This window comes from Lagenorhynchus albirostris, chromosome 5, assembly GCF_949774975.1.
Source record: "Lagenorhynchus albirostris chromosome 5, mLagAlb1.1, whole genome shotgun sequence".
NCBI classification, from domain to species: Eukaryota; Metazoa; Chordata; class Mammalia; order Artiodactyla; family Delphinidae; genus Lagenorhynchus; species Lagenorhynchus albirostris.
Window position 1 is genome coordinate 140,109,932 of NC_083099.1, and position 27,111 is coordinate 140,137,042.

The following is a 27,111-nucleotide window of genomic DNA, read 5'->3' on the forward strand; positions in this document are numbered from 1 at the left end:
ATTCTAGAACATCATTGTGGGGTGAGCCCCGGGGGACTGTTGTGTGTTTCTGTAAAATCCACGCAACACGATTGATTGGTTTCGTCCAACATTCTTAATTAGTAACGAGTTGGAGTTTCCAATCAATCCTAATTAATTGCCATGATTTGGCCCTGAATTCAGACGATTCAGTCAAGAAATGGTGCTATTTCACTCCAAGTACAATTTTTTATTCTCTCCTAAGTGGGCCCCTCGTGCTCAGGAAGTGACCACTTTTCACTAACTTTGGCAAGCTGAGGACAGACTGGCTCTGAGTCCTCTTTTAAAAAAACTTTTAAATGGAAGGATAACTACTCTACAATATTATATAAGTTACAGGCGTACAATAGCAATGGACATTTTTAAAGGTTATACTCCATTTATAGTTATTAGAAAAAGTTGGCTGTATTCCCCGTGTTGTACGGTATACCCTTGTAGCTTTTCTTACACCTAGTAGTTTGAACCTCTTACTCCCCTATCCCTATATTACCCTTCCCCCCTTCCTCTCCCCACTGGTTACCACTAGTTTGTTCTCTATATCTGTGACTTCATTTCTGTTACATTCGCTAGTTTGTTGTATTTTTTAGATTCCATGTATAAGTGGTATCATAGAGTATTTATTTGTCTTTCTCTGTCTGACTCATTTCACTCAGCATAACACCCTCCAAGTCCATCCCTGTTGCTGCAAATGGCAAAATTTCATTCTTTTTTATAGCTGAATAGTATTCCACTGTGTGTGTGTGTGTGTGTGTGTGTGTGTGTGTGTGTGTGTGTGTGTATCTCACATCTTCTTTATCTGGAATCCTCTTTTTAAGAGTGACTTCAAAATGTGATAGTGGGTTTAGCTGGCCCTGCGCTAAAAGCTAGTCTAGCAGACCAGCTGCATCACTGTGGCTTTGCCTCACAGAGGGCAGGTGCCTCCCACTTTGGGGGGAGGCAGGAGAACAAAGGCCGTGAATCACCACAGTGGAGTTTGTCTCGAGGTTGGCATGGCGTCACCCAGCCACAGGCTCTAGAAGACAAACCCCTATAAGCTCATCCTCAGCTGTTCTCTGAGTGCTGCCTCTTTACATCTTTGGCTCTCTGCAAAGGACAGGGCTGGCTGTATCAGTTGCAGGGTCCAGGGAATATTGAAAGCATGGGCTCCTTCTTAAAAATTATTAAGCAGATCATTCAGTCCAGCCCTGGCTCTTCTGAGTGAGGGTCCCTGCACACGTTGCCTGCCGTGCAGCCGGCCCGAGGGGTGCCACAGACAAACTCCTTTTTAAAAACAATTCAATATGTATCATTCATTTCACAATATGTTTTTTCCCAGCACTTTCTAAATTGCTACCCTGGTTTAAGCACAGCAGATAGATAATGGGAACTTTTTAGTATGAGAACTGATTTGCATCTAATTAAGTTTCCAAGTCAGGGGTGTAAAACTTCCCTTCTCTTTATACGTTTCCTTACCTTTTAATGGCCTTGGCGAATATTCCTGGATCACTTTGTATATTGGTTGTGACTCTGTAGGATTTCTGGTTTGGGTTCTGGCTTTGAAGAGGATTAGAGATGGCTACAGAGTCTTCGGCTGGTGGAGAGGGAGTTCTAAATCCCCTCCTCCTGCTTTGGGGCAGCTGGAACTCCTCAGGCCAATAGCACACAGCAGAGGGGAGGCCTGTGAGTTTCCGGGCTGGGACCTTAGGAAACTGGCAGCTTCTGCTTTTTCTCTCTGGGAATGTTTGCTGTGGGAGAAGCCAGTTGCCACTTAAGAAGTCCTGCTACCTTAAACCATGATGCTGTGAGGAAGCCCAGCTAGCTCGTGGGGCAGCCATTTGGAGAGATGCCCACCCAGCCAGTGACTGTGCTAGCTCTCCCCACCCGGCTGACAGATGTGTGGGTGAAGGTCCTCGGGTGACCCCAGCCCCAGGGCCTTCTGGCTGCAACCGTGTGGGTGTCTCCGTCCAAGAGGAGCTCAGCTGAGCTTGCCAACCTACAGAACTGGGGGCAAAGAATACTCAGATCTTGTGCCTAAGCTGCTAATTTGGAGTGATTCATTCCCTGGGAATAGTCAACTGGGACACACGTAACCCACTCATCTTTGCTAACCCATCGGTTGCTTCTCCTTCACTCACTCTGCCCTCCTTCAAGTATATCCTGGATCATTTTCTTTGCCGGTTAGTATAGCACCCCTTCAGGATGCAGACCTTTGGGTCCTTAATAACCAGAAAAGGGATGCTGCAAAACACTCTGGACTCTAGCTTGGTTTTGCTCATTCATTCATTCATCCATTTATTCAGGAAATATTTGCTAAGCACCTCATATATGTTGGAGATGGTACTCAGAGCTGGGGATGCGATACTTTGGAAAAGCAATGCTGGGAGAGTGAGGTCGGATGTCCTTAGTAACGAATGTATCAGTCATAGTCCCGGGAGGAACTAGAGGGCACCTTCCATGTGAGTAATTCGAGGAGAGTTAACTACCAAGGGACCATTTGCGAAGGTGCGTGCAGGGTTCAGGGAAGCCCACCAAAAACAGCGTAACACCTCAGACTAGAAACCGCAGGGCCTGCAGGGAGGCAACAGAATCCAGAGAGGGCGCTGTGTGCAGAAGCAGCCTGACAGGGCCTGTGGTCTTCTGAAGGACATAGCTAAGCCTCGGGCAATTTTGCAAACTTCTAGGGTTGCCAGATTCAGCAAATAAAAATACAGAATGCCCAGTTAAATTTCAATGTCAGATAAGCAAAAAAAAAAAAAAAAAAAGTATAAGTATATCCCATGGAATATTTGGAGCATACTTATGCTAAACTTGTTTTTTGTTGTTTATCTGAAATTCAAATTGAACTGAACAGTCTGTATTGTATCTGACAACCCTAGCACGGAAGGAGGCAAGGGAATAAATACCCAGATCTCGTTCTGTCTGTCTTCTGATTGCCTCTAGGACCACCCTTGGGATGAATCCAACCAAAGCCACAGCACAATGGTTAGGGAAAGGGTGGAGAGTGAATCAGGAGGGGCGAGAGGTGAGAACTGCCTTGCATCTTACCCCTGCACTTCTCCGACTGGGCTGTGGGCCAGGTCACCCGTGCCCTTCTCAGTCTTCCCTAATTAAAAATGTAGCCTGTTATACTGTAAGTGATTGCAGCTTTACAAAGACAGAGTAGGAGTGATTTTTGTACCCAAATTCTGGATTGGTTTCAGGACAAAAATAAAAGGAAAGAAAAGAAAAGCAGTCCATCAATATCATCCTTTTATTTTAACTGCGGTGTTGTTGGTTGGCTTAATAATTCTAAAAGAAGGAAAACTGTCAGACCTTTTGGGAAAGATGACATATTTGACATTCTTAGAGCAATTAGGCTGTCCCTGTAAAGGTTAATGTGTGTTCACACAGTCAGTTTTAGCCTCCCAGCTCAACTCAGGTGTCATTCAAGGGTCAAGGGAGGTGGCCAGAGATGGGGGGTGCTTACCGGGAATGCAGCCAGGACGGGGGTGAGGCTGGACGTATCTCAGTCCAGTCTCAAGAGAAACCTTATGGAGAGGCCAGCCAGAAAAGGGGGTGGGGGGCAGAGCAGGCCTGGTTCCCCCCTGAAGTCAGGGTTATTGGGACAGTAGGGAGAGGACAGCAGCTTACAGCCTCCTGGGGTTTGGGGCCACCAGGGCCCAAATAGGAATGGGGCATGTCCAGGCCCCCTCCAGTGAACTGGGGCTGGAAGCCACACCAGTTTCCAGAAAAACTGCTTTCAGTGTGCATGTGGGATCTACTGTGTCAGTGGGTAACTCAGCCAGCCGCCCTGGCCACCAGAAAGGTGGGAGAAGGGGGGCTGCCAGGACTCCAGGTGTCCCCCGGGAGACCTGGACAAACTTCCGTCTGGCCTGGGGCAGGAGTATTGATCTGGGATGGACGGCACCGTGCTCTCCCAGCCAGCGCTGCAGATTAGAGATGCTAACCTTTGCCTTCCCTGTCCTGGGGAGGCATCAAAGAGCAGATTTGCTTTCCTTTTGGTCCCTCTTGGATTCCTGGGTCCCAGAACTTTGAATTAAACTTCAAACTTGTGACTGTGAGATCAGCTGCTTAAAAGAATATGAGAAATGACTATCTCTTTCTTTTAATTAAGTACAAACCAGAACCCAAATCTTCATCCCTCCCCTTCCCCACACAACCAGGGAGATTGTTCTTTTGGGCACCACGGTGAAGATATTTCCCAAAGAAATGAGGATTTGAGCCCCTTTAATATAAGCCAGACTTTGAAACTTCAAGAGGGAAGAAGCAAGACTGTGGGATCATTGAATTTAAAAGATAATTATTTATAGACTTCACTTTTTCCAGCATTAAGGTGAAGGAATATTTATTATTATTATTTACAGAAATTGCCACTTATGAGTGAGAAGGCCAATTACTTGCATATTACTAGATTTAATTTAATAAGACATTGAAAAGTTATATTTTTCTTGAAGATTACCCCCTTTCTCTCAAAAAGCGAACTAAAGAATAGATGCTTCTTATCAACCCTCTGGGATGCTTTTGGGTTCTTGCTACAGCTGTCCTGTTCCAGCTGCCACTTTCCTTCTTCCTGTTGGGATCTAGAATTGAGTCGACCAATGATCAGCTGAAATATGTATTGATTCGACAGAGCCAGACCTGGGGGGCCGCAGGGGAAGGATGGGAAATGGGCAGATGACGAGGTGGCCTTCCTCACAGTATTTATGAGAACACTCCTTCCAGGAACTTACGATTATGCGATATGGAAGCTCGCTCTATTTCTGTGCTTAGCAAGTGGCTTCTTCAGTCTTTCCAAAGCACATTCTTTTCTCTCTATCCTTCCCCCCGTCCCAGACCCTGAAGATAATTGAAAAATTGAACTGTGCTCTGGCATTCATTTAGAAAGCAAAATCTCCTCGGATGTCAGAGGGATGCTTTCGTGGCTTTGGTGCTGATGCGAGGGAAGTCACTCTCCCTTTAGACTCGTCCAATCACAATCAGCTCACAGAGCCAAGCATCCTACATGGCAGGGCCCATTTCCCACAGCACAGTGATCACTAATCGTGCTCATCACAGTGAGATGAGGCTTCTTGTCTCTGGCCTTCCTTAGGCTTCGGGGTTTCGGGGTTTCAGAATTTCAAGGCAAACATGAACCTCTTGGCAGTTTGAATTGATGTGCGCTCACCAAAATTCAATTTCTCACCAGCCCATAAAGACCTTGTTTTTATAGTGAGCTTTAAAGATGAGCTGGGTCATCAGACACAGCCCATGGCGATGCCTGTTGTAGATGACAGTGCATTTTCTGGCTGCTCTAAATGTTCCTCCCAGGTAGTCACGCTCAGTAATTGTTTCCTAGGAATTTCAAAAGGAATAGAGAAATGTTTAGAATCAAATTTTTGCTGGGTCTATCCATGGAAGAGCTGACACCACATCTGCCTCCTCTGCAGGGCTTTTCCCCTTTCAGTCAATTGCTTTTAAGGTTCTTTACTTTTTAGCCATTCCCCTGATCGCAGAGCTTCTGAACCTGCTCGGCGGCGTGGTCTGGCCTGAACACCCCTTCTGTGTCTCAGTTTTCTCGTGAAGCGGGTGGGGGAAGGGTGAATCCCCAGAGTCTCTGGTCCCTCTGCCATTCTATGGTTTGGCCATTTGCTGGCGGCTCACTCACAGTGAATCATTTCACTTTTTTGGTCCCCATGTCCTCTTTGCGGGACGATGTTCTCTTTGGACTCTTGTCTAATTTGGCTACATTCTGATTCTGTCTCTTTTCTGTACACATCGAGGGAATGTTGCCAGTGAGTCCAAAGAAGAAATGAGATGCTATTTCTTGGTGGAAGCAGTAGAGGGGAAAAAAAGTACAGTGGACAGAATCTGAATCAGATTGTCACTGGCTGTGGACATGTGATAACTAACGTTAACTATCTCAACAAAATGGGTTAAAATGGAAAAATACGGCCTTTTGTCTGGACAAACTGCATTTCCGAATGTGGCTTATTTCCGTGGATGTTTCTGTGGTGTTCATTCAGGTTGACAACGAGGCTGCCCGGCTGGGGACCGGCCTCCAGGCGAGCACAGGTGTAGACGACAAGAGTCCATGCATGAAAGGGACACAAAGAGGTGGGTGGCCTCCTAGGGTGAAAATGGACACACCTGTGCACATAAAGAGGCTGCTGTCAGTGCTCCCTTAACCCCTGAAATTAAATTGTTACTGTGATTTTGCAGCCAGAAGGTATTGCAATTTTCTTTTGAAACTTTATAACCATTTCCCTTGTGGGCCAGGCAATGCCCCATTTGCCCTGCATCATTGGAATGGTATGTGAGGTTGTCAGCGGTGTACCCTCCCCAGCCCCATGGCAATTGAATATTGAGTTGCAGCTACTTCTGGAAAATGTCTCACTTGCATTTTCTATCAATCCAGCCCATTGACATCTTAAACGACAGCAAGGCGTGCAGGAACGGCACTATAATTTTGAAATCATGAGCTAGATTAGTGTAGGGAAGGCTAGCGTAGGGAAGGCTAGCGTAGGGTCTTTGAAGACATCGTGAGCGAGCTGCAGATAAGATGTTCAGTCTTTCAGTCTTTTTCTGTTCACACACCTCAAAGGTGAACAAAACAAAACAAAAATCTTGCCAATTCCGTATCTGGGCTGGAAGCAGCCTCTAGGTTGCCCTGGCCATTCACAGCTGGCAGAATAGAAGTCCCTGCTGTGTAGATTTTCAGTTCAGCTTAAAATGACTTTAGTGAAAGGTCAGATGCTATGGCTCTGGGAGCACATTGTTCTCGAGCAGACGGTTAGACTTTTTCTCCCCCCAGCATTAGACGGTTAGACTTTTTCTCCCCCCGGCATTAGACGGTTAGACTTTTTCTCCCCCCGGCATTAGACGGTTAGACTTTTTCTCCCCCCGGCATTAGACGGTTAGACTTTTTCTCCCCCCGGCATTAGACGGTTAGACTTTTTCTCCCCCCGGCATTAGACGGTTAGACTTTTTCTCCCCCCGGCATTAGACGGTTAGACTTTTTCTCCCCCCGGCATTAGACGGTTAGACTTTTTCTCCCCCCGGCATTAGACGGTTAGACTTTTTCTCCCCCCGGCATTAGACGGTTAAACTTTTTCTCCCCCCAGCATTCTATCTAAATTGGTTTCTCTCATCAGTTTCTTGTCATCAGCCTCTACTTAATGCTCCCTTGAGCTGCTGCCACCAAAAATGGATATTTTTTCACTGCTTCCATTTTTAATCTAGACAGGAATGCTTCTACTACCTCCGTTGATAATTAGAATGCTTCAAGGAACAATATTTTCATGCTGGTCCTTTGAAAAATTATGTGTTATTAAAATTTATTTCAAAATTAAATACTCTTTTGATTATGTTGCCTGACACTGGAAATTGTTTTCTTTTTGGAATTCTTGTAAGAAAAATATTCTGCTTTATTTTTGGTCTGTAAGGACTTCTGGATGGCGGGGGAGGGGCCAGATGGTCTCTGTACAAAGTTCAAGGCCTTGCTTTCCTGTCACAGGGTCACATAAAGCCCTGGTTAAGCAGGGCTCGTGGGACCGAGCACAGCCCACAACTGGATTCTTCCCAGGTGTTCTTCACCTGAACCAATAGAGGACTCTGGGGCTTTAGCACATTTCCACTTACCTGGGAAAGCACATCTTATTCATTTCTTCTTGGGATTACTCGTCAGAACATTATTATTAAACAATGCTTAAAACTAAAACCCAAACTCTACTGTGAGCTCTTCCTCCCGAATCTGAGACGCTCTGTGGGATTGAGCTACCTCGCCCAGAAATCACATCACTTTATGCTTCCTTGGGTGTTTGATCTTATTCTCTTTTTACATATATGTGAACCCATCTTCCTGGTAAGTAGAATAACGAAGCCCAAAGCTTAAAATGACTCACGTCTAAAAAGCTCTTTCCAACAAATCAGCAAGCACTTGGTCATGGGCTCTTAAGATAGTGTCACTTTAAGAAAGCAAACAGAAGTGATGTGTTTTTGCCTGAAACCTACAAAATGGGGTGCGGAAGGAAGACTGACACTGTGGGATCAAGAGACCAGAATGTGTTGAGTCTAAACGCACGGGCCAGCAGTTCCTGGAGCTGAATGTGCATCTCTGTTGACATGTAAAGACGCATTTGTGAACAGAGGCTCACACCGCGATGCAGAGCCCGTCCCTGTCTTAGGACGTTTGTGAAGCACAAGGTGCATCACCAGATGGGGAAATCAATGCTGATGGCAGCCTCGGGTTTAAGCTGTTGAGCTGTAATGGGGATTGATCAGTCTGGCTGCAGCTGGACCTGCTAGGTACCGAGCTCTGGCTATGCTTCCCAGACCTGCTTTCAAAGCTTTGCTTCCGAAGTCAAATTCTATATTCACAGTGGACACATCTGCCCAATAGTCTTGTGCGTCTAAGAAATCTTGTAATCCCTGAAAATCTGCCAAGGAAAACACCTGTCCGCCTGGATTAAAGGTGCAGGTCTGAAGAGCTGGAGCAGTATGTGTCAGGGGAGAGAGCGCATCGCCTTGCTCAGCGGCTGGCGGGGGCGGGGGGGTCCAGGAAGGATGCAGAAGCACCTGTGACGCTGCTGGAGAAAGGCCTCTCTAATCTGTCAGTGCCTGCTGCAGAGAGCAAAGGGGAGGAAAAGAGAACCCCGGGTCCAGAGTCTGAAAACAGCTTTGGTCCCTCTCTGGCGTCCATGTGATGATTTTCCAACCCACAATGCTGTTTGCTTTCCACGTCATTCACAAAGCTTGGCTAATTTCATGAGAACCCTAAGGCTTGTCTGGCCTTTGTCCTCATCAGCTTTTCTCCTCCGGCTCGGAGTTCTGGAATGCATTCCATCTGCCTTAGCACCTACCTTCCCCCCACCCTTTTTTTTTTTTTTTCACTTTTTATTTTATATTGGAGTATAGTTGATTAACAATGTTGTGTTAGTTTCAGGTGTACAGCAAAGTGATTCAGTTATACATACCCATGTATCTATTCCTTTTCAAATTCTTTTCTCATTTAGGTTATTACAGAATACTGAGCAGAGTTCCCTGTGCTCTAAAGTAGGTCCTTGTTGGTTATCTATTTTAAATATAGCAGTGTGTACGTCAATTCCAAACTCCTTTAACTATCCCTTCTACCCACCATTACCCCCTGATAACCATAAGTTCCTTCTCTAAGTCCATGAGTCTGTTTCTGTTTTGTGAATAAGTTCATTTGTATCAATTTTTCTTTTTTAGATTCTGCATATAAGTGATATCATACTGTGTTTCTTTTTCTCTGTCTGACTTACTTCAGTCAGTATGACAACTTCTAGGTCCATCCATGTTGCTGCATTATTTCATTCTTTTTTATGGCTGAGTAATATTCCATTGTATATATGCACCACATCTTCTTTATCCATTCTTCTGTCGATGGACATTTAGGTTGCTTCCATGTCTTGACTACTGTTTACAGCACTGCAATGAACACTGGGGTGCATGTATCCTTTCGGACCATGTTTTTCTCTGGGTATGTGCCCAGGAGTGGGATTGCAGGGTCATATGGTAGCTCTATTTTTAGTTTCTTAAGGAACCTCCATACTGTTTTCCATAGTGGCTGTACCAATTTACATTCCCACCAACAGTGCAAAAGGGTTCCCTTCTCTTCATACCCTCTCCAGCATTTATTGTTTGTGGATTTTTTGATGATAGCCATTCTGACTTGTGTGAGGTGATACCTACCTTCCCCCTTCAAATCAAATTCTCTAGAATGATGCAGTGAGGGGAGTTAGAAATTCGATGGGGTCAAGTGAGGTTTTTTAGTATTAATTAGGTGCATTAATGCTGCTTTGAAGCTACTTGAACATGTCCCGTGATTATGATTGCATTTGACTTTTCTTTCTATTTCAAACTTGGGAACTTTAGAAAATTCTCTATATTGGTGAAATTTTCAGAGTTTAATCCTTGAAAGCTGGTATTTTGAAGTTTAGACGCTGGGGAAAAAGTGAGTCTGAGAAGGTTCTACCCTTCTGAAGTGGCAAAACCAGGTAACATAAATGAAAGGACAACCCTCCAATTATTTCAAAGCTCTGAAAGGAAGAGAAAAAAATGGACCTGAGGCAGAATGGAAGGAGTGGGCCAAAACCTGGTTGGGGAAAATGCCTTCCTAGGAGCTCCACCTAGCTCATGTTCATTTCTTAAATTTTCAAGCACTTGAAAAGCTACGTACTTTCAAAAGCTAGAAGGGGAAGGGTATGGCGAGAGAAGCTGATGCCCCATGAGGAGAAAAGGAGAGATGAAGCAGGGAAACTTGCGAGTGATGGTTGGCAAAGGTTACTGGATATGCAGGCAATATTTCTGTAAAAATCCCCTGAGGTTTTTAAAGTATTAAGTGCTATAAAGAAATGGCCAGCCATATCAGAAATTGGACAGATGTATATATCAGAAGAACAAGCATGTAGTTACGTGAAGACAATGAAGCCATACTATGCACAGGGATGTGTATTTGAATTTGTTATCAGCTTGAAACAAAATGGTTTTAAATGAACTATACCCTTATAAGGACATATGTGTAAGTAGATGAGGTTTATCTATAAGAAGCTGAAACCCTAAGATAACAACGGCTTAAACAAAAACGGTTATTCCTCTCTCATACAAAAGGAATCTAGAGGTAGGTAGTCGAGGGCAGTCAGGATAATTTCAAGGAACATCAAGCATCTGTATTACTGTTTTGGTATCCTTAGCATAAGGCTTATGGTCCAAAATAGTTGCCCGAGCACCAGCCATTTCATCTGCATTCCAGCTAGTAGGGAGCAGATAGGAATAAGTAAAAAGGACAAAGGGTTAACTTTCTTTTAATGAGATTTCTTTCTTTCTACCCACATTGCATTGATCAGAACCTAGGTCACCAAACAGTAAGGAGGATAAAAAGCTTATTCTGGGTAACCATGTGCCCAGCACCAAATCAGGGGTCTTATAACTAAGAAAAAGGGGGTCAATAGAGGCAAGAAATCAACTCGGCCACAACACATTTCTACTAGTGGAGTTTCTTGAGCACTTACATACCTGGCTGGCTTGCATGGAGGGCAGGTCTAAGGTGTTAGATGACTCATAAGTTCTCCACATTCCCCTTACCCCTAATCAGCTTGAAGTCTTCAGAGTGTGAAGGAGGGAAAACTGTGGCTTTTCTGAGACGTCTGCTGTTAAGTGAGTTAGCTGCTGATTCCTGGGAAGGAATTTTCACCACGTACTCCGAAGAGGAAAGAAACATCTGAAGTATGATCCTCGTGTCCGACAGGTTCTTATTTACCTACTTTCATTCAAGTTATTCTCCAGCACATACTAAAGAATTTTCTATGTAAATAAAATGAAAGCCTGCTATCTGATGTCATCCCTTTCCTTACACAACTCCCCTCTCCTCCCACAGCCCCACATAAGCTAGGTGTGCCTGTAGGAAGGAGATGGTGGCACAGACAGCAGAATCCACTCTTGCTAGATTCAGCTGAAAGGGGTTTATTACAGGTTATCGGTGCCTTGCAGAACTTCTGGGAGGCAGAGAACCCAGCCCTGGCTGTGCACAGCCAGGAACAATACATACGGAAACACTCAACCACACGGCAAGTTCTTCCAGCAGAAGCCCTGCTACTGCTGCTGCTGCCCGGCCCTTGGCACTGGGCACAGGATGCTTGATGTCTGCCGACTGCCCTGGCGAAACCCTGTGGATGCCTCTGCCTCTGTGTCTGCCGGACGGGGCCTCTTCCTATGTTTGGTTGCCTCCGCTGGGTTCACTTCTGCCTTCTCAGATCCTACCACGCTGCAGCTATTGGGCTGGCCCTTCGCCTGGGTGGCAGAATTCTGCTCCCAGGACATCTGTGGTGGAGGGAGAAGGTGGAAAGAGAGGGTACTGGGCAACCCAGGCTGTAGGCCCCCATCTATTACCACCAGGGGATAACCCTGAATTTGTCATTGCTCTTTACACATTACAAAGCAGCCAGTGCACACTCTCTTGTAAATGTCTTGAGACAGAAACAAGCCTTGATTCATTATCACGCCCATTTCAAACACAGGGGAGGATGTGAACCTCAGAAAGGCAAATCTGACCACACACAGTCAGTTGGAACTTGAATTTGAGGCTTCCCTAGCGAAGCTGTTTCTTATCATACCTCATTGCCTTTATTTTTTTCCTAGAAAATGGAGACATTTTGGCTAGTGTCATGGGCTGAATTATATGTCCTAAAATTCATCTGTTGAAACCCTAACCCCTAGTGCTTCAGAATGTGACTGTATTTAGAAATATGGCCTTTAGAGAGGTAATGAAGGTAAAATGAGATCATTAGGGTGGGCCTTAATCCAAGATGCCTGGTGTCATTATAAGAAGAAATCAGGACACAGGTACACATAGAGGGAAGAGTGTGTGAAGACACAGTGAGAAGACGGCCGTCTACATGCCAGGGAGAGAGCCCTCAGAGGAGCCAAGCCTGCCCACACCTTGACCTTGGACTTCCAACCTCCAGGACTGGAGCCAATAAAAGTCTGCTGTGTAAGCTGCACTGTCTGTGGTGGTTTGTTAAGGCAGCCCTAGCAGACTAATACAGCTAGGAAACCGATTTTGCCTTTCCAATAGAAAAACTTTTTTCAACGATATTTATATCATTTTTTGGTTCTCTTCCTAGACTTAATGAGTTTGGGGAAATTTTTGGTCTCTCCAGTGCTTATTCTTTTCCATTGATTCCCATAGATGTGCACTTATCTGATTACCTAAATGCCACAGCTGGGTAGTCATCTGAGCAAGGTGCATCCAGGTAGGGGCCAGAGAAATGGGATTATGAGAGAGAGAGGCTTCATATTACCAAAGCCTGATGCGAACAGTGGAGGCTGTGGGTTTCAGAAGGCCTCTATTCTAGGACAAAAGAGAATTTCTCTCTCTTGGAAAAAGCTGTAAGTACCAAAAGGGCACTAACTTGGTAAATGCAAAGTTAGGAGAAATGGGAAATGTGTTTTCATTTGATGCGAGAGAGAACACTGCAGTTGTGGAAAGCCACCCCCTTGCCTGCCGCCGCTAATGCCTGACCCTGCTCATTAGTCTCTGCCGCTTAGCACAGAACTGGAAAATTGCAATTCTCCGCACCAGCAGCCTCCATTCAATAAATCCTGAGCCAGCGGGCAGGAGCGAGAAATCGCCCAGAGCTTGGAGCCCGGAGCTGGCTTGCTGGGATTCCACGCTCCCGCCCAGCAAGGGAGGCGCTGTTTTAACTCAGGAACAACTGGCTGAGGATGCTGTGGCCTCTTCCTGTTCATTTCCAGCTTTTTAAAGAATGTGTTGTCTTTGTTTTTATTGGCGTTTCATGAAATGGCTCTCTGTGTCAACATCGTGATGAACTAGGTATACCAATTTATTTTTATTATTATTTTTTTCCCAGGAGGAATTGACCTTTTCCCTAACATTAGCTGCCTTGTTCTCTGGATGTATTTTGATCCAATTTGAGGCTTAAAGGATAAACATTCCAATTCTTACTTTTCTTATTTGTCCCTTTACTTTTCCTGCCTGGAGGGCTGGGTTTGGATCCTTATGAAGGAAGCCATGCTGGCTGTCCTTGGGCCACTCGGTGGTAGCCCTGGTCCGGAGAGGGTCAGTGGCCAGCTCTCAGGGTCCCCAGGAGCCCGAACACAATGTGTCAGTTAGCTTATATGTATCAAGGGCAACCCAACTGACAGATGTTAATTCTTTCCAAGTTAACATTATTCTTTGAAAGAAGGTAGGACATTCTAAGAAATTTGGCATTAAAATACCCCATTTGCAGGGCATACTAACTTAAATGACTGTTATTTCTTGATGGCGTGCTAAAATTTAGGTCCTTTTATAGTACGCTCTGTGCTTTGCCTCCTAATCAAGGCAAACTCCTACTCAGGACAATTATATCCCAATTTACTGCTTATGTGCAAATTTCTGATCGACAGGATTAGGCCTTAGGAGGTAATATGTTTCTAGAAAATAAATCCTAAAATATGGAGGGTTATAAATGTGTAAACGAAAGCCTTTACCTGTGTGTGTGTGTGTGTGTGTGTGTGTGTGTGTGTGTGTGCGTGCGCACGCGCGCGCGCACGTGCACGCAAGCCCCTGGGTTCACGAATTACCGCCAGTATCTTTAGGCAATGACTTTGCCTCATTGTAAACAAATGTGAGAGTTCCTTTGATCAAGCGTGGTGGTTAATATGATATATTTTGGAATGATGCTGAATTTCCAACTTTTAAAATCATATCCTGAGCTGTTGCAGGATCCATGAGTAGCTCTGTTATACCTTGGATGACTGCATGTCTGTTAATTTCTACAGAATTTATGCTAATTATTTGAAGTCTGCCACTTTGATGGTAACTGCATGGATGAAGAATACTTTTTCAACAAGTGAAGAATAATTTTTCAAAAAGTGTTTTCTCATTGGTGAAGGACCCCTGCCCCCCACTCCCAATCTGGGCAGGTGGGTGTGAGGTTCGCTTTGGGTTCGGGCCTCCTCCCTCCACTCTGTCCCCTTCCCAGAGACCGTACCTGGCCACCTTAAAGCATGCACACTCGCTCTCCCACTCAGCACCCTGCTTTATTTTTGAAGTTTCTGAAATTCTAATACTTATCCATGAATTTACCTTTTTATTTTCTCTTTTCTCAGGAGAGCAGGGTTTTGTGCTTGTGCTCTGTTTTCTCACAGCCCCTAGAACAGTGATGGGCCTGTACGAGGTAATTTGCCGAATGACAGAATTTGGTATAAATTCTCCTGGACCACCTAGTAAACAGGCAGATTTTCCAAACTGGTAGATGGTACCATGTGTTTAGACTTGGACTATTTAAGATTTCTTTTTCCCCCTAAGCAACATTAACTGGTCCATACAGAAGGCTGTCATCTTGGCCTCTGTCTAAGGCCCTGAAAGGAACAACATCCTGGGGAATAAAAACAAGACCTGGATTCTGAATCAGCCCATGGCCAGCACTCACTGGGTGTTCCTGGGTGAGGCACCTTATGGTCTCTGAGCCTTTGTAAAATGGGGACAGTGGATATCCCCCGCAGCTCTCAGAAACGTTTGCAGAAGCCAAACAAGGCACAGAATGCAAAGTTACTTTAAAACCTAGAGAGCCCCAAAGTTAGATTAGGTCTGAATTGTGCCTCCCCCCAAATTCCTATGCTGAAGCCCTGACCCCCTGCCGCCCCCCAACTGCCGTTGTCCCTCAGAAGGTGACTGTGTTTGGATATAGTGCCTTTGAAGAGGTGATTCAGTTAAAATGAGGTCATCAGGGTGGGTCCTCATCCAATCTGACTGGTGTCCTTATAAGAAGAGGAAGAGACCCCAGACCATGTGAGAACATGGCAAGAAGGCAGCCGTCTACAAGCCAAGGAGGGAGGCCTCAGGAGAAACCACAGCATCTGACACCTTGGTCTCGGGCTTCCAGGCTCCAGAACTGTAAAAAAAAAAAAAAAAAGTCTGTTGTTTAAGGCACCCAGTCTGTGGCATTTCATAATGGCAGCCCTACTGGTTAATACAGCTGCTCAGTACGAAATTTTGATGGGCTGTAGGGATGATCTGTGTTTATCAGTTCACACTCTGTGTTTATCACGCAAAGAGGATTGTAGTCTATCAAACCGTTCTCCCATTGGATGGATTTTCATGACAGCATCATAGACTTGTCATATCCATTTGGGATTGTCTTTACCCGGTAGCAGTTCCTTCCTTTTATATTTATGATTCTCGATTTTCCATTTGCCATCAAATGATCTGTAAAAGAAAATCCACTTACGTCTAGGAAGGAAGATCCATTTAATGCTCAGGGAAGACTGGTTCTTAACATAACGACATCTTTAAGAAGGGCTACCTCAACGTTTCTCTTATGATATAATAAAATGAAAACCAGCAGGGCCATTCCCTGTCTCAGTTTCTGCAAGGAAAAGGCAATATCTCAGGAAAACGGTGTAAGGAATACCTAGAGCCGTGCAAAGTATAAATCTGAATAGGACTGGATGTTTTCCTGGTGGGGAGGTCATGGCAGCGCTGAATCCCGAGACATCCCAAGCCCCAGGGAGCACCATTTTTTCATCAGGCTGGGGCCATCGGCAGTGCTCTGTGTTGTGCCTGGGTTGTTTGATGAAGTGTCTTCCCAGGGAGGAAAGTCTAATTGCTTGGGACGCTTTTGCAGCTGTGCCTTTTGTTCTCAGAGAGAAGATAGATGGGGACACGGAGAGATGGATAACGGGTAGGTAGACGGATACTGTGGTGGAAACAGTCAGCTGTCCCGCCTGATAGGTTTTTTTTTTGCGGTCCGCGGGCCTCTCACTGTTGTGGCCTCTCCTGTCACAGAGCACAGGCTCCAGACGCGCAGGCTCAGAGGCCATGGCTCACGGGCCCAGCCACTCCGCGGCATGTGGGATCTTCCCGGACCGGGGCACGAACCCGTGTCCCCTGCATCGGCAGGCGGACTCCCAACCACTGCGCCACCAGGGAAGCCCCCGCCTGATAGGTTTTAATCCTCACCTCCTCAGACTGCCTCATATCTCTGAGACCAGATGCTCCAGGCAATGGGCCTGAAAGTCTGTGGTGGGCCCTGGTCCACGGAACATGGCAGTTGGGGTCCTACTCACACCTCCTGAGCTCTACTGTCAGGAAGTGGGTTTTCCTCTCACTCTACAGGGGAGTTGGCAATTGCTATCTTTTTGTATCACACCAGTGGATTGGAATAAATAATCTCTTGACCATTCTCCTGGTAAGCTTTAGAACTCCTTCGTGGAGGGACATACAGAATGATCAAATTCCAGGACCCCAGACAGATACAGGTGATAAGGACTGCTCAGTCCCCGGCAGTTTACAAGGCGCTCAGGCTCAAAAGCCACCGCCAGGAACCGAGCGAGATGTGTTTTGTCCACGTCAGGCATCGGGACCCTGAATAAAAACGTCAGGTGCAGCCCACCCAGTGCAGATGTGAGCGGCAGCAGAGGACAAGCCGGGTGGCTGCAGGGAGATCTGGAAATGAAGACGGCTCAGGTCCCCTGCACAGCTCACCGAGGTCTACTGTCCCTTCTGATGGAGAAGCTGTGCAGAGCCCGGTGCCCTCAGGGCCTCCCAGCGCCAGGGACTGGCACCGCCCTTCTGCGCTCTCCCAGGTGTCTATTCACGGGACCTGGGAGTCCTCTTTAGGTGGAGGAGTCTCTGTGCTTTGTGCTGCTGAGCAGGGACCGTCCCAACAAACACAAGCCCAGCAAATGCCACAGGCCACCTGAGGGGCCTGATGCCTTGACGCCCCTGCCGGGCTGTGTTTGGAGGTTGCATGGCCGGCCCTGCTGGGCAGCATCCCTTCCCCTTCGCGTTGGGGCCCAAGCACCCGTAAGTCTCACCACTGAGCAGATGCAGGGCCCTGGCCGGGCTGGAGAACCACGTGACTGTCCACAGCCATCTCTGACGTAGCAAGGCCTGCCCGTCACAACTGGGCCTGCATGCAATTTACACCATGGCCTGGATTTGCACATGACACTGGTGACTAGGTGCAGCAGGCTTTTAAAAAGGTTTTTTAAAAATTCTTTTGGTCGTGCTGTGCGGCTTGTGGGATCTCAGCTCCCAGACCAGGGACTGACCCTGGGCCACGGCAGTGGAAGCCCAGAATCCTGACCACTAGGCCACCAGGGAACTCCCGGAGCAGGCTTTTAAAAAAATATTTTTACTTCTCCATTTTTGAGATGAGCAAACTGAGACTCAGAGAAGCTAGGAACCTTCCTGAGAGCCACAGAGCAGGCAGAGACACCCCCAATCCACCTCGCCTTGACCCACAGCCCTGCTTCTGCCAGCGGCCTCATCCGGGCCGGGAGGGTCTGAGGGTTGGGAAGGAGTCAGCTCCATCCGCCAGGGGGCTGGAGGGCTCTGTCTACCTGACGTGAGGCCTGCCTTTTGTTTATTCTCTGACATGGTGCTGGTGGCAGGCACTGCTCTGGGCATGGAGGGGCTTAGCCCACCCGGGGCTCCCTGGCATGAGACTCCACCATCAGTGGGAGTATCGGAAGATGCCCACCTCTGCACGCCTGGGCACCCTTTCTCCCACCAGGGCCCTGACCATCCCCTAAAACCCTTTAGACAACGCTTCCTGACGTCATTCCAAGTGGCCACATTTTCCATCCGAGAGAGGAACCTCACCTCTTCCTCACCATGTCACCTGAGGTCAATGCCCCACGGAGGCTTTGCCGTGGCACCTCCCAGTCTCCTCCTCGAGAGGCCATGTGGTGGAAGAGGGGCTGAGGACCCCCTGCCACGTGGAAATGAAACGGTTCCCACCCAGGGTGAGTGACTTGGTGTAGTCCTCCAGGAAAGGCCTGCACTGGACAGCCGCCTGCCTTATTGATTAACGGACTCACTTGCAATCATTGGTCACTCATGGAACACCTACGATGTGCCGAGCCCTGGCTGAGCCACTGGAACAAGGCAGGTGATGTCCCTGCCCTTACAGAGCTCATGCTGTAGTGGGACAATGGACCACAAACTAGGGAGGAGAGCAGGAAGTAGAATAAGATAGTGATCGCCCCAAGGAGAGCCACATGCGGTGGGGGGAGGGGATGGGGTGGGCCCTGGAGGGAGCACACCCTCCTGGGGCCCTTCCTGTCCCCAGCGGGCATGGCTGTGGTCCTACCTTTGGGTCTCAGCTGCTGCTGGTGGTAGGCATCTCTCCTCTGCCCTGGAGTGACGGGGAAGGGAGGCTTTCGTATGGCCACCCTGCACCCTCCGTGGTCACCATCACCCAAGTCATGGGAGAAGAGCCTTGGCAGGCAGCTTGATGACTGAGATTTCTGCAGGGCCAGGGGCTCTGGCCACTGGCAGTGGTCCCTCAGATGCTCTCCTCCATCATCCCTTCCCTCCTGCAGAGTCTGGGGTGCTCAGAGCTCTGCTTTTCTAGCTCCCAGGACCACATGGACCCATCTCCAGGCCCTCACATCATTTGCATTGAACACTGTGCCACCGATTCTAATTAGCTGTCCCCTCTCCACCACAGTCTGGGTCCCCCTCCTGCTTTGCACGTCCCTGGACGGCTCAGCAGGAGTAACCATGGCAGACCTTCCCCAAGACATGCTTGACTCTACAAAGTAGAGAGAGTAACGATTCCTGAAATATTAGTGGTTTCTTTTTTAAACACTGGAATACTTTTCAAACGAGGGAGAACTCGATAAATCACTTTTGGCTGAAGATATTAGTTGAAGATATAATTGTGAAATTCATTTTTATGACCCGCCCTTACTGTCTTATTATACATTCCCTAAATATACATAATTTTCCGCATCTTCATTCATCATGTGTCAAAAAATAATATTGCTGTTTTCTTCCATTATTGTAAAAGGGAAAAGATAAACCAGGCTATTCAAAAGCTTCAGGCTGCAGCAACATTTTAAATCTGAAAAAGAAATCTCCCATCTTCTGTTGAGTCAGAGCTCATTCTCCCCCTTTGCAATCACGGTACAGTAGATGCAAGGGTTCCTCCGGGAGGACAGGGGCTTGGGTCTCCAAACCATCTTATGACAATCTTGGTACAGAAGCTGCTGCTTCTCCTCCCTGCTGTGGGCAGGTGAGCTGGAGCCATCACATTTCAGGTTTGCTAGATATTTGCACTTTAGTCCCGGGCTCATGTGATAACATTAGTGAAACATTTTTAAAGGATGAACTTGAGGTTCAGGAAACTCCTATCCCTCCTAATGGCCCTGTCCCTTAGAGAGTCTCTGAAGAAAGGGCCCTGCAGTGTGGAGTAAAATGTGGATGGCTACCCGATGCAGTAAGAGACAATCCCACTATTCTCCATATCATCTGGGTTCTCATGGGTTAAAAAAGATTGCCCCAAATAGTCCCTGGACATTGGTGCACTCAAAATCTCTGCATTTAGGGGCCTCGGCAGTCAATCTGGGATAGAGGAAAACAATTCTGCTGATTTAGGTCATGGACCGATCAGTCCGGCAAGGCTTACAAAGCCAGCATCCTCTCCTCCCAGATGGAGGTGGGATTGGAGGGCTCCGGGCAGAACCTGCTTAGTCTCTGGGAAAATTGAGAGGAACCTGCTCAAGGATCTACAAAGGAAATGTCACGCAACCAGATGCATCTCTCTCTCTCTCTCATCTATCTACTTATTCTATCATTTTATCTATCTATCTATCTATCTATCTATCTATCTATCTATCTATCTACCTATCTGTCTATCATCTATCTTTTCTAACTACCTAGCTATCTAGCTAGCTATTTATGAGAGGGAGAGAGAGAGAGAGAGAGAGAGAGAGAGAGAGAGATTGTGTGAGAGAGAACAGGACAGAGTAAACAGGAGAGAAGGAACCTGTCTCGCATATATTCCCAGTGTCCTCTACCCTCTATGCTGGGGGCACTGCCTGAATACTTTCATCCAAGGGCACTAAGACAGGCATTGAAGAGATAGACCACATTTAGGTTAAGTGATGAACTCAGGCTGCCTGGTGACAAAGTCAAGGAATAGAACCTTGTCCCTGCTCCCTGGCTGGACTTCCTCTCCTGCCTCAAAGGCCCCCGATTTTCCCATCCCCAAGCTAGACGTGCTCTTCACACTGTCCGGCCCCTCTGCTCCAGGTGTGAGCCCAGGGTGGCAGGGTTGCTCTCCGTCCAGGTGCCGAGGTGGGCTCTGCCCCCAGTTCTTCCTGGAATTAACCTCAGGACCTTGTTTGTTACTTCATCTGAAGCCAAGTAGCTGGATCTCAACTCTGCCTGCATCTTGGAATCACCTGAGAGGCTTTTTTAAAAAGTAGGGCTGTCTGGCCCTACCTGCAGGGACGCTGATTTATCTAACTTGGTCTTGTTCTCAGGAGCTTTTCTGCTGTGGCCATACAAAGAGGCAGCCCTGAGTCTGAGGTGGGTCCTTGTGTCTGTATTAAAAAATAATGCCTTTGGGACTTGCCTGGCGGTCCAGTGGTTAAGACTCTGTGCTTCCACTGCAGGGGTCATGGGTTTAATCCCTGGTCCAAAAAAAAAAAGCAAAATAAATAATGCCTTTAATGATTCTAATGATTAACTTTCACTAGACCGAAGGAGTGATTAGAGGGTTTTATTTATCTGTTTGTTTTCAGCATTTAGCTGGAAAGGTCACATCACACAGGGACAATCAGCACAGGTGATCACTTCGCTTTGGCTTGTATCCTATTTTCAATGATCGTAACAGTGAATGAGTTCATTCCTCTGCCTTAGCAAAAAATGCAAAGCCTACCTTGTTAGAACAAAATGTAAGACTTGTGAAAGTCCAGCTTGATTGTGAAGGTCGAATGGTGTCATCCATCTGTGACAATGATAAAAAAAAAGCCCTAATTCAATAAGTAAATCTCATTGGTAATAGAAGGGTGTGTGCACAGAAACTCAGTGACTTTTTTAGCTCCAGTGGTTGTATCACTGGGCCCATATCTGTAGCACTATTTAAATTGTATCTACATGAGAAACCAGAGGAAAGTAACATCATTGCTAAAATTTAAAAAGAAATTTTAATTGAAATATAGTTAATTTACAGTGTTGTGTGAGTTTCAAGTGTACAGCAAAGAGATTCAGTTAAACATATATATATATATATATATATATATATATTCTTTTTCAGATTCTTTTTCATTACAGGTTATTACAAGATATTGAGTATAGCTCCCTGTGTTACACAGTAGGTCCTTGTTGTTTATCTATTTTATACATAGTAGTGTGTATCTGTTAACCCTAATGTTAAATGGGGCCATAAGAACAGAAAATCATGCACAGAAGATATCTACGATGTTGCGACTGTGTCTTTGAGTTTCATCGTCCCTCCCTCACAGGGGTAGAGGCCAAGCAACCAGAAGATGCTTCTTCTGAGCTCGGAGGAGGTTCAGGACGCACTCCACAGGCTTGTATTTTGCAAACTAGGTCTTGTGCTGGGGGTGGTGCCACGTGGTGCCCCGGAGGCTTTGTTGATCCAGAGCTGCTGTCCGTCTTCCTGCTTGCAGCTCAGTGATTGCCTTATGTTTGTGTTTTTCTTGCTTCAGATGGGCAGAAGAAGGTTCAAGAGGAGTTCGACATCGACATGGATGCACCAGAGACAGAACGCGCAGCGGTGGCCATTCAGTCTCAGTTCAGAAAATTCCAGAAGAAAAAGGCTGGGTCCCAGTCCTAGCGGGAGAGCCCCTTCCTAGTCTGCCTGAAGTCACCACCTTCAACCACCCTGTCAAGAAATTAAAAGAACAACACCTTCGAGGGAAATCATCTGCACATGATACCCACGTGCACCACAGTCCCACAATGCATGTACAGAGACCCGTGATATTTATACCCTTGTAGGAAGGCATAGACTATGCAATTGTGAGCGGCTTAATATCTGTTTATCTCCAGTACCATTCCTCTCGCAACTGATTATTTTCCTTGATGTTGTAATAAAATGGAGTTGAGATGCATGATTCAAGTGTCTGCCTCCACTTCTCCCTTTATATTAACTTGGGAAGTTACCGTTGCTAGAAGTAAGGCTAGATGTCTATTTTCTTCTCCCTCTAAGAGTTAGAGCCGAAACACGGTGGGTGCCCTCTGTGAGGAGCTTTCCTGCTGAGAATGGAAGATGCGTTCTCAGCTGTGCCTGTCTCATTTGGAGAGTTCTAACCTCTGACTGGCGATGGTGATGAATTTTCTTCTTATGATTGGATTAGAGCCCTGAATCCTGGGGTGCTAGAGAGTCAGAATGGTCCCTGGGGAATTAAGACTCATCCAGGAGAACAAGAAGGGGGAGGGTGATGCATCTGTTTAGGGGCAGTCACCCAGGTTTACACAGCAGGCGCATTTTGCATTTTGGAGCTCCTCAGGGGATGCCCCCACTATTGAGGGCTGGTCTGCCGCTCACCAGCAGCTCTCTGTACCTGGGGTGCTCCAGGGCCAGGTGGCTCTCTGGTCTGCCCTCCCATCCCCCTCCGCAGCTCCTGACACCCCTCAGGGAGTGAGTTGCCACCTGTTAGGATTATTTGGCACATCCTGCAATTTGGAGAAGCTGCAAGTTCTCTCCCATCCCATCTCTTCCCCTGCAAACCTCGTAGGTGAATTGCTTCCCACACCCCAAAGGGTAGGCAGGGAGGAGAGGGCTGTCACATGCAGAGAACACTCCTTCGAGTCAAGAGCCAGGGGGCGGGGTGAGTGCCTGCCTTGGGGCCCCAGGTGGCAGGAGGCCCCCGCCCCCGAGACTGGCTGTTGGCTGGAGCTGTGCCGCATGAGAACCTGATGTGGAAGTTGCATTTCGTCTTCATTCCTCTTCCTGGACAGTTCTCTGGGGCTGCTAGGGACAGGGCGAACTCGGGCTCCTCTGATGGGTTTCCAATTAGACAAGCACTAGTTAGGATTGTTGCAGCACTGGCAAGCAGCCAGGGCTTCTTGGACTCCTGACGACCTGTGGTCCCTGCTGAAAAGAGGACAGTGGGTTGAGGGAGCTCTCCATAGAAAGCTTCATTAGACAGCAGGGGTATGAATGTGACGTAGTCTTCTTTGGAGTTCCCTGGAGCATCAATGTAAAGAAAGTTGGGAACAAAACAAGCCCTTAAGGAATTCCGACGAATTCCCTCTACATCCCATCTCACAGCAACCCCATTGCTCCCTCATTCTCTCCAATATTTCACATAAAGGAAGTGGGATATCCTCTTGCTGTATGTGTCTGGACCTGATGGCCAGCACAGTTCAACAAATCTGGAAGCAAATCTGGTTTTATAGTGAGGATACTCCCCCAAGAGGAGACTTTTCGCGCAAAGTAGGGAGTCCTAGGGAGGGGTTCTTCCCCAATATTCTAAGGGACGGGAAACTCTCCCTCCCTCCCTGACAAATCCCCATGAGAGCAAAAGGAGGGGAGTAGGGTGAGGGCTGTGACATTTGGAGAGACCCCTCAATGATTCTGATACACCTTCATTCCACACACCCTTGTGGAATGTATGTGGGTGTATCTGACTTCTTGTGAACCACAGGGATGAATTTAAATTTTTACTTCCCAGGTGGATTCATGAGAGTCTAAAACTCCAGCCAACAGCAATGGCGGGGGGTGACTCCAAATGTACCTCCCTCTGCATTGAAATGGGTGTGTTGGGTCTATGGATTTGTGGAGCCAGAGGAAAGAGCAGTGGCTCATGACTCCCGCCTTTGGAGGGCCTTTCTGCTCCCGTGGGCTGCAGTGTTCATTGCAGAGAAGAGGATGGAACTTTCCTCTCCAGGGTGCACCCGAGCTGGGCTGCACATGGTGTCAGTTGCATTTCATGCATGTTTATTGAACTCCTACTACATGTATGTACTTGGTGCTGTCACGGTGCTGGCAGGCTGGTGGGGAAGAGGCACCGATAAATAGACAGTAAAATGGGGAGATTCATACTGCAGTGCAACAGAGAGAAGAGAGCTCATCCAGGCTTGGAGAATCATTCAAGTCTTCCTGAGGAATTGCCACCCTCAGCAGCCATCTGAAAGATGGTGGGAGTTGTAGTTAAATAGCCTGGGTGGTTGGCTGGTGGAGGAGAGTCAGGGCAAAGCCCAGGAGAAAGAGGTGCTGAACTTTGCAGACCCAGAGATACGATGTATTAGCACACTCCAGCTTGGGGGGGGGGTGTACTGCTACCCAAACTTGGGCAGGCCAGGAGACAGGACCCCAGCACTCGGGACTTGGAACTGGATTCATCTCTGACCTACAGGTCGGCCAAGTGACCGCAGAGAAGTTTACCTTGAGCAGCTGGTTTCCTTACCATCAAGGTGATGATAAAATCTTCTTGGCAAGGTAGATGGGAAAATGTTAGGGATTTAAAATATCTCATTGTGGGTGTGTGATAAATGGAAGATTATTAATGATAAACCATGAGGTAAAGAGTCAATCGTCACCTCCACCACCAGCATGCTTTTTCTTGAGTCAACCCAATTCATGGGACTCTGCTTCTCTTGGCTGTAGCCAGCTGGGCCAGTGGTGGGCACCTGACCCAAGAGGTGGGCTCTGACAATCGGAATCTTTTCCTCGTGAGTTTGAACCAATAGTCATGGGACCTGAGCCAGTTAATGGGAAGGAGATATTGAGTAGGGGCTGAAGCTGGTATGGTGGCAGGTTAAAGCTGCCCCAAATTCTTAAAACAAACTTTTTTTTTTGCAAGAAGCTGCAAAATTTCATGTGGAGAGAGATGCAGGGGGATGCATAAGAGGATCCAAGACCCAAGATATACGGGCCCATGAGAGATGGGAGGGCAGCCTAGGTTGACTCATTTGGTTGAAATGAGCAGAAACCCACTCACATGAACTAAAAAAAGAAAGAATTATTCGGGTCTCACAGACATCCAAGAGTAGAACATCCAAGACATGCAGGAAAAAAATAAAATGCCATGGACAAGCAGAATTACACGAATTTATAACTAAACTGGGGTACAGTGAGGGAAGAATTGATGTCTTTATAACATTGTCCTTAGAGCATTTTATGACTTTCAGTCAAGTTTTATAGTTTTCTTCATATAGGTCTTGCAGATTTCTTTCTGTTCTATTTCTAGGGATTTCATAGTTTTTTGGTCCTTCTAAATAGAATCTTTCCCCAAAGTGTTCTCTAGCTGGTTTTGCTGTTTTCTAGGAAAATTACTGATATCTGTATATTTAACTCATTAACTACTCATCTTACTGAACTACATAATATCTGATCATTTTTCAGTGGATTCTTTAAGATTTCCAAGCAGACAGTCTTATCTATGATCTGTAATTAACAATATTTTTTCTCTTCTTTTCTATTATTTTTAGCTTCTTTCTTTGTTCTTTCTTGTCTTCCTTACACTCCATCCTTGTGTATTGAGGGAGGCGAAGGGATTTTTCCATCTCAAGTGACAGTGAGAGATCATCTCATGCATGAGGTAGGCATCTCCATAGGTCATTTAATTGGGTTGTTTGAGTTTAACTTCATGCAGTTGTCTTTTCTCAAGTCTTGCAAGCCTAGTATTGTACCTTTGAATGCACACATTTTGTATACCCTGAAGTTTAACCTCGATAAATTAGTATAATTGTAGGGGAAGGTTAGATAGGGGGAAAGAGTTTACGATTAGAGTTCATTTAGAATTTGTGTTTAAGGTGAGGATTCATATTAATGGCATGTTAAGGAGTTTTCACTTGACTCCAATTCAAATCATGGATGATCCAGGTGGGGTTTCTCAGCCACTGTGCAATGTCCAATATCCTAGCTTGGGCTGCTATGACATAATATCATAAACTGGGGGGCTTAAACAATAAATATTTATTTCTCGCAGTTCTGGAGGCTGGAAGTCCATGATCAAGGTGCCAGCAGATTTGGTTCCCCAGTGAGGGCTCTCTTCCTGGCTTGCAGAAGGCATCCTTCTTCTTCTTTTAAAATTTATTTTATTGAAGTATAGTTGATTTACAATGTATTAATTTCTATTGTACAGCAAAGTGATTCAGTTATACATATATATACACACATACATATACATACATATATATATGTGTGTATATATATACATTCTTTTTCATATTCTTTTCCATGACAGTTTATCACAGGATATTGAATATAGTTCCCTGTGCTACACAGTAGGACCTTGTTGTTGATCCATTCTCTATATAACAGTTTGCATCTGCTAACCCCACACTCACAATCCGTCCCCCTCCCCCCTTGGCAACCACCCATCTGTCTTTAAGCAGACGGCCTCCTTCTTGCTGTGTCCTCACATGGTGGAGAGAGAGAGCTCTGGTGTCTCTTCTTCTCTTATAAGAGCACCAATCCCATCATGGGGGTCCACCCTCATGACCTGTTCTAAAGCCTGTTACCTCCCAAAGGTACCATCTCCTAACATGATTGCATTAAGAGTTAGGGTTTCACCCTATGAATTTTGGGGGGGCACAAACATTCAGTCCACAACATCCACCTTCTCAGGGGCAGGGCTCACCAGCTCTCCCGAAAGTCCTTTACCGTAATGTGATTGGACTGAATAACACACCGGCCTTGCTCCACAACCCCACTGATCGACCACCTGGCTCTGATGTGTTCTCATTGCCACTGTTTCCTCTCAGTTGCTGCCTTGACGTTTTCCTCACAGCCGTGACCGTGGACTCTGCTCAGTGCCACGTTGCCCTTTTGGAAATTGTTTGTTCTTTTGCTAACAGATGCTTAATTGAATATCGGTGACTGTTGCTTTGTTTTATGTGAC

At 46.5% G+C, this 27,111-nt stretch overlaps 1 protein-coding gene across 1 annotated transcript in view; it reads left to right on the plus strand.

The window, feature by feature from the left end:
• PCP4 (Purkinje cell protein 4) overlaps positions 1-22,374 on the plus strand; it is a 56,188-nt gene extending 33,814 nt beyond the window's left edge. The window contains exon 3 of the mRNA XM_060149461.1: positions 21,967-22,374. Coding sequence (XP_060005444.1) covers positions 21,967-22,094 — 128 coding nt within the window. The 3' untranslated portion in view covers positions 22,095-22,374. The remainder of the gene's footprint in view (positions 1-21,966) is intronic.
• Positions 22,375-27,111: the final 4,737 nt, after the last annotated feature.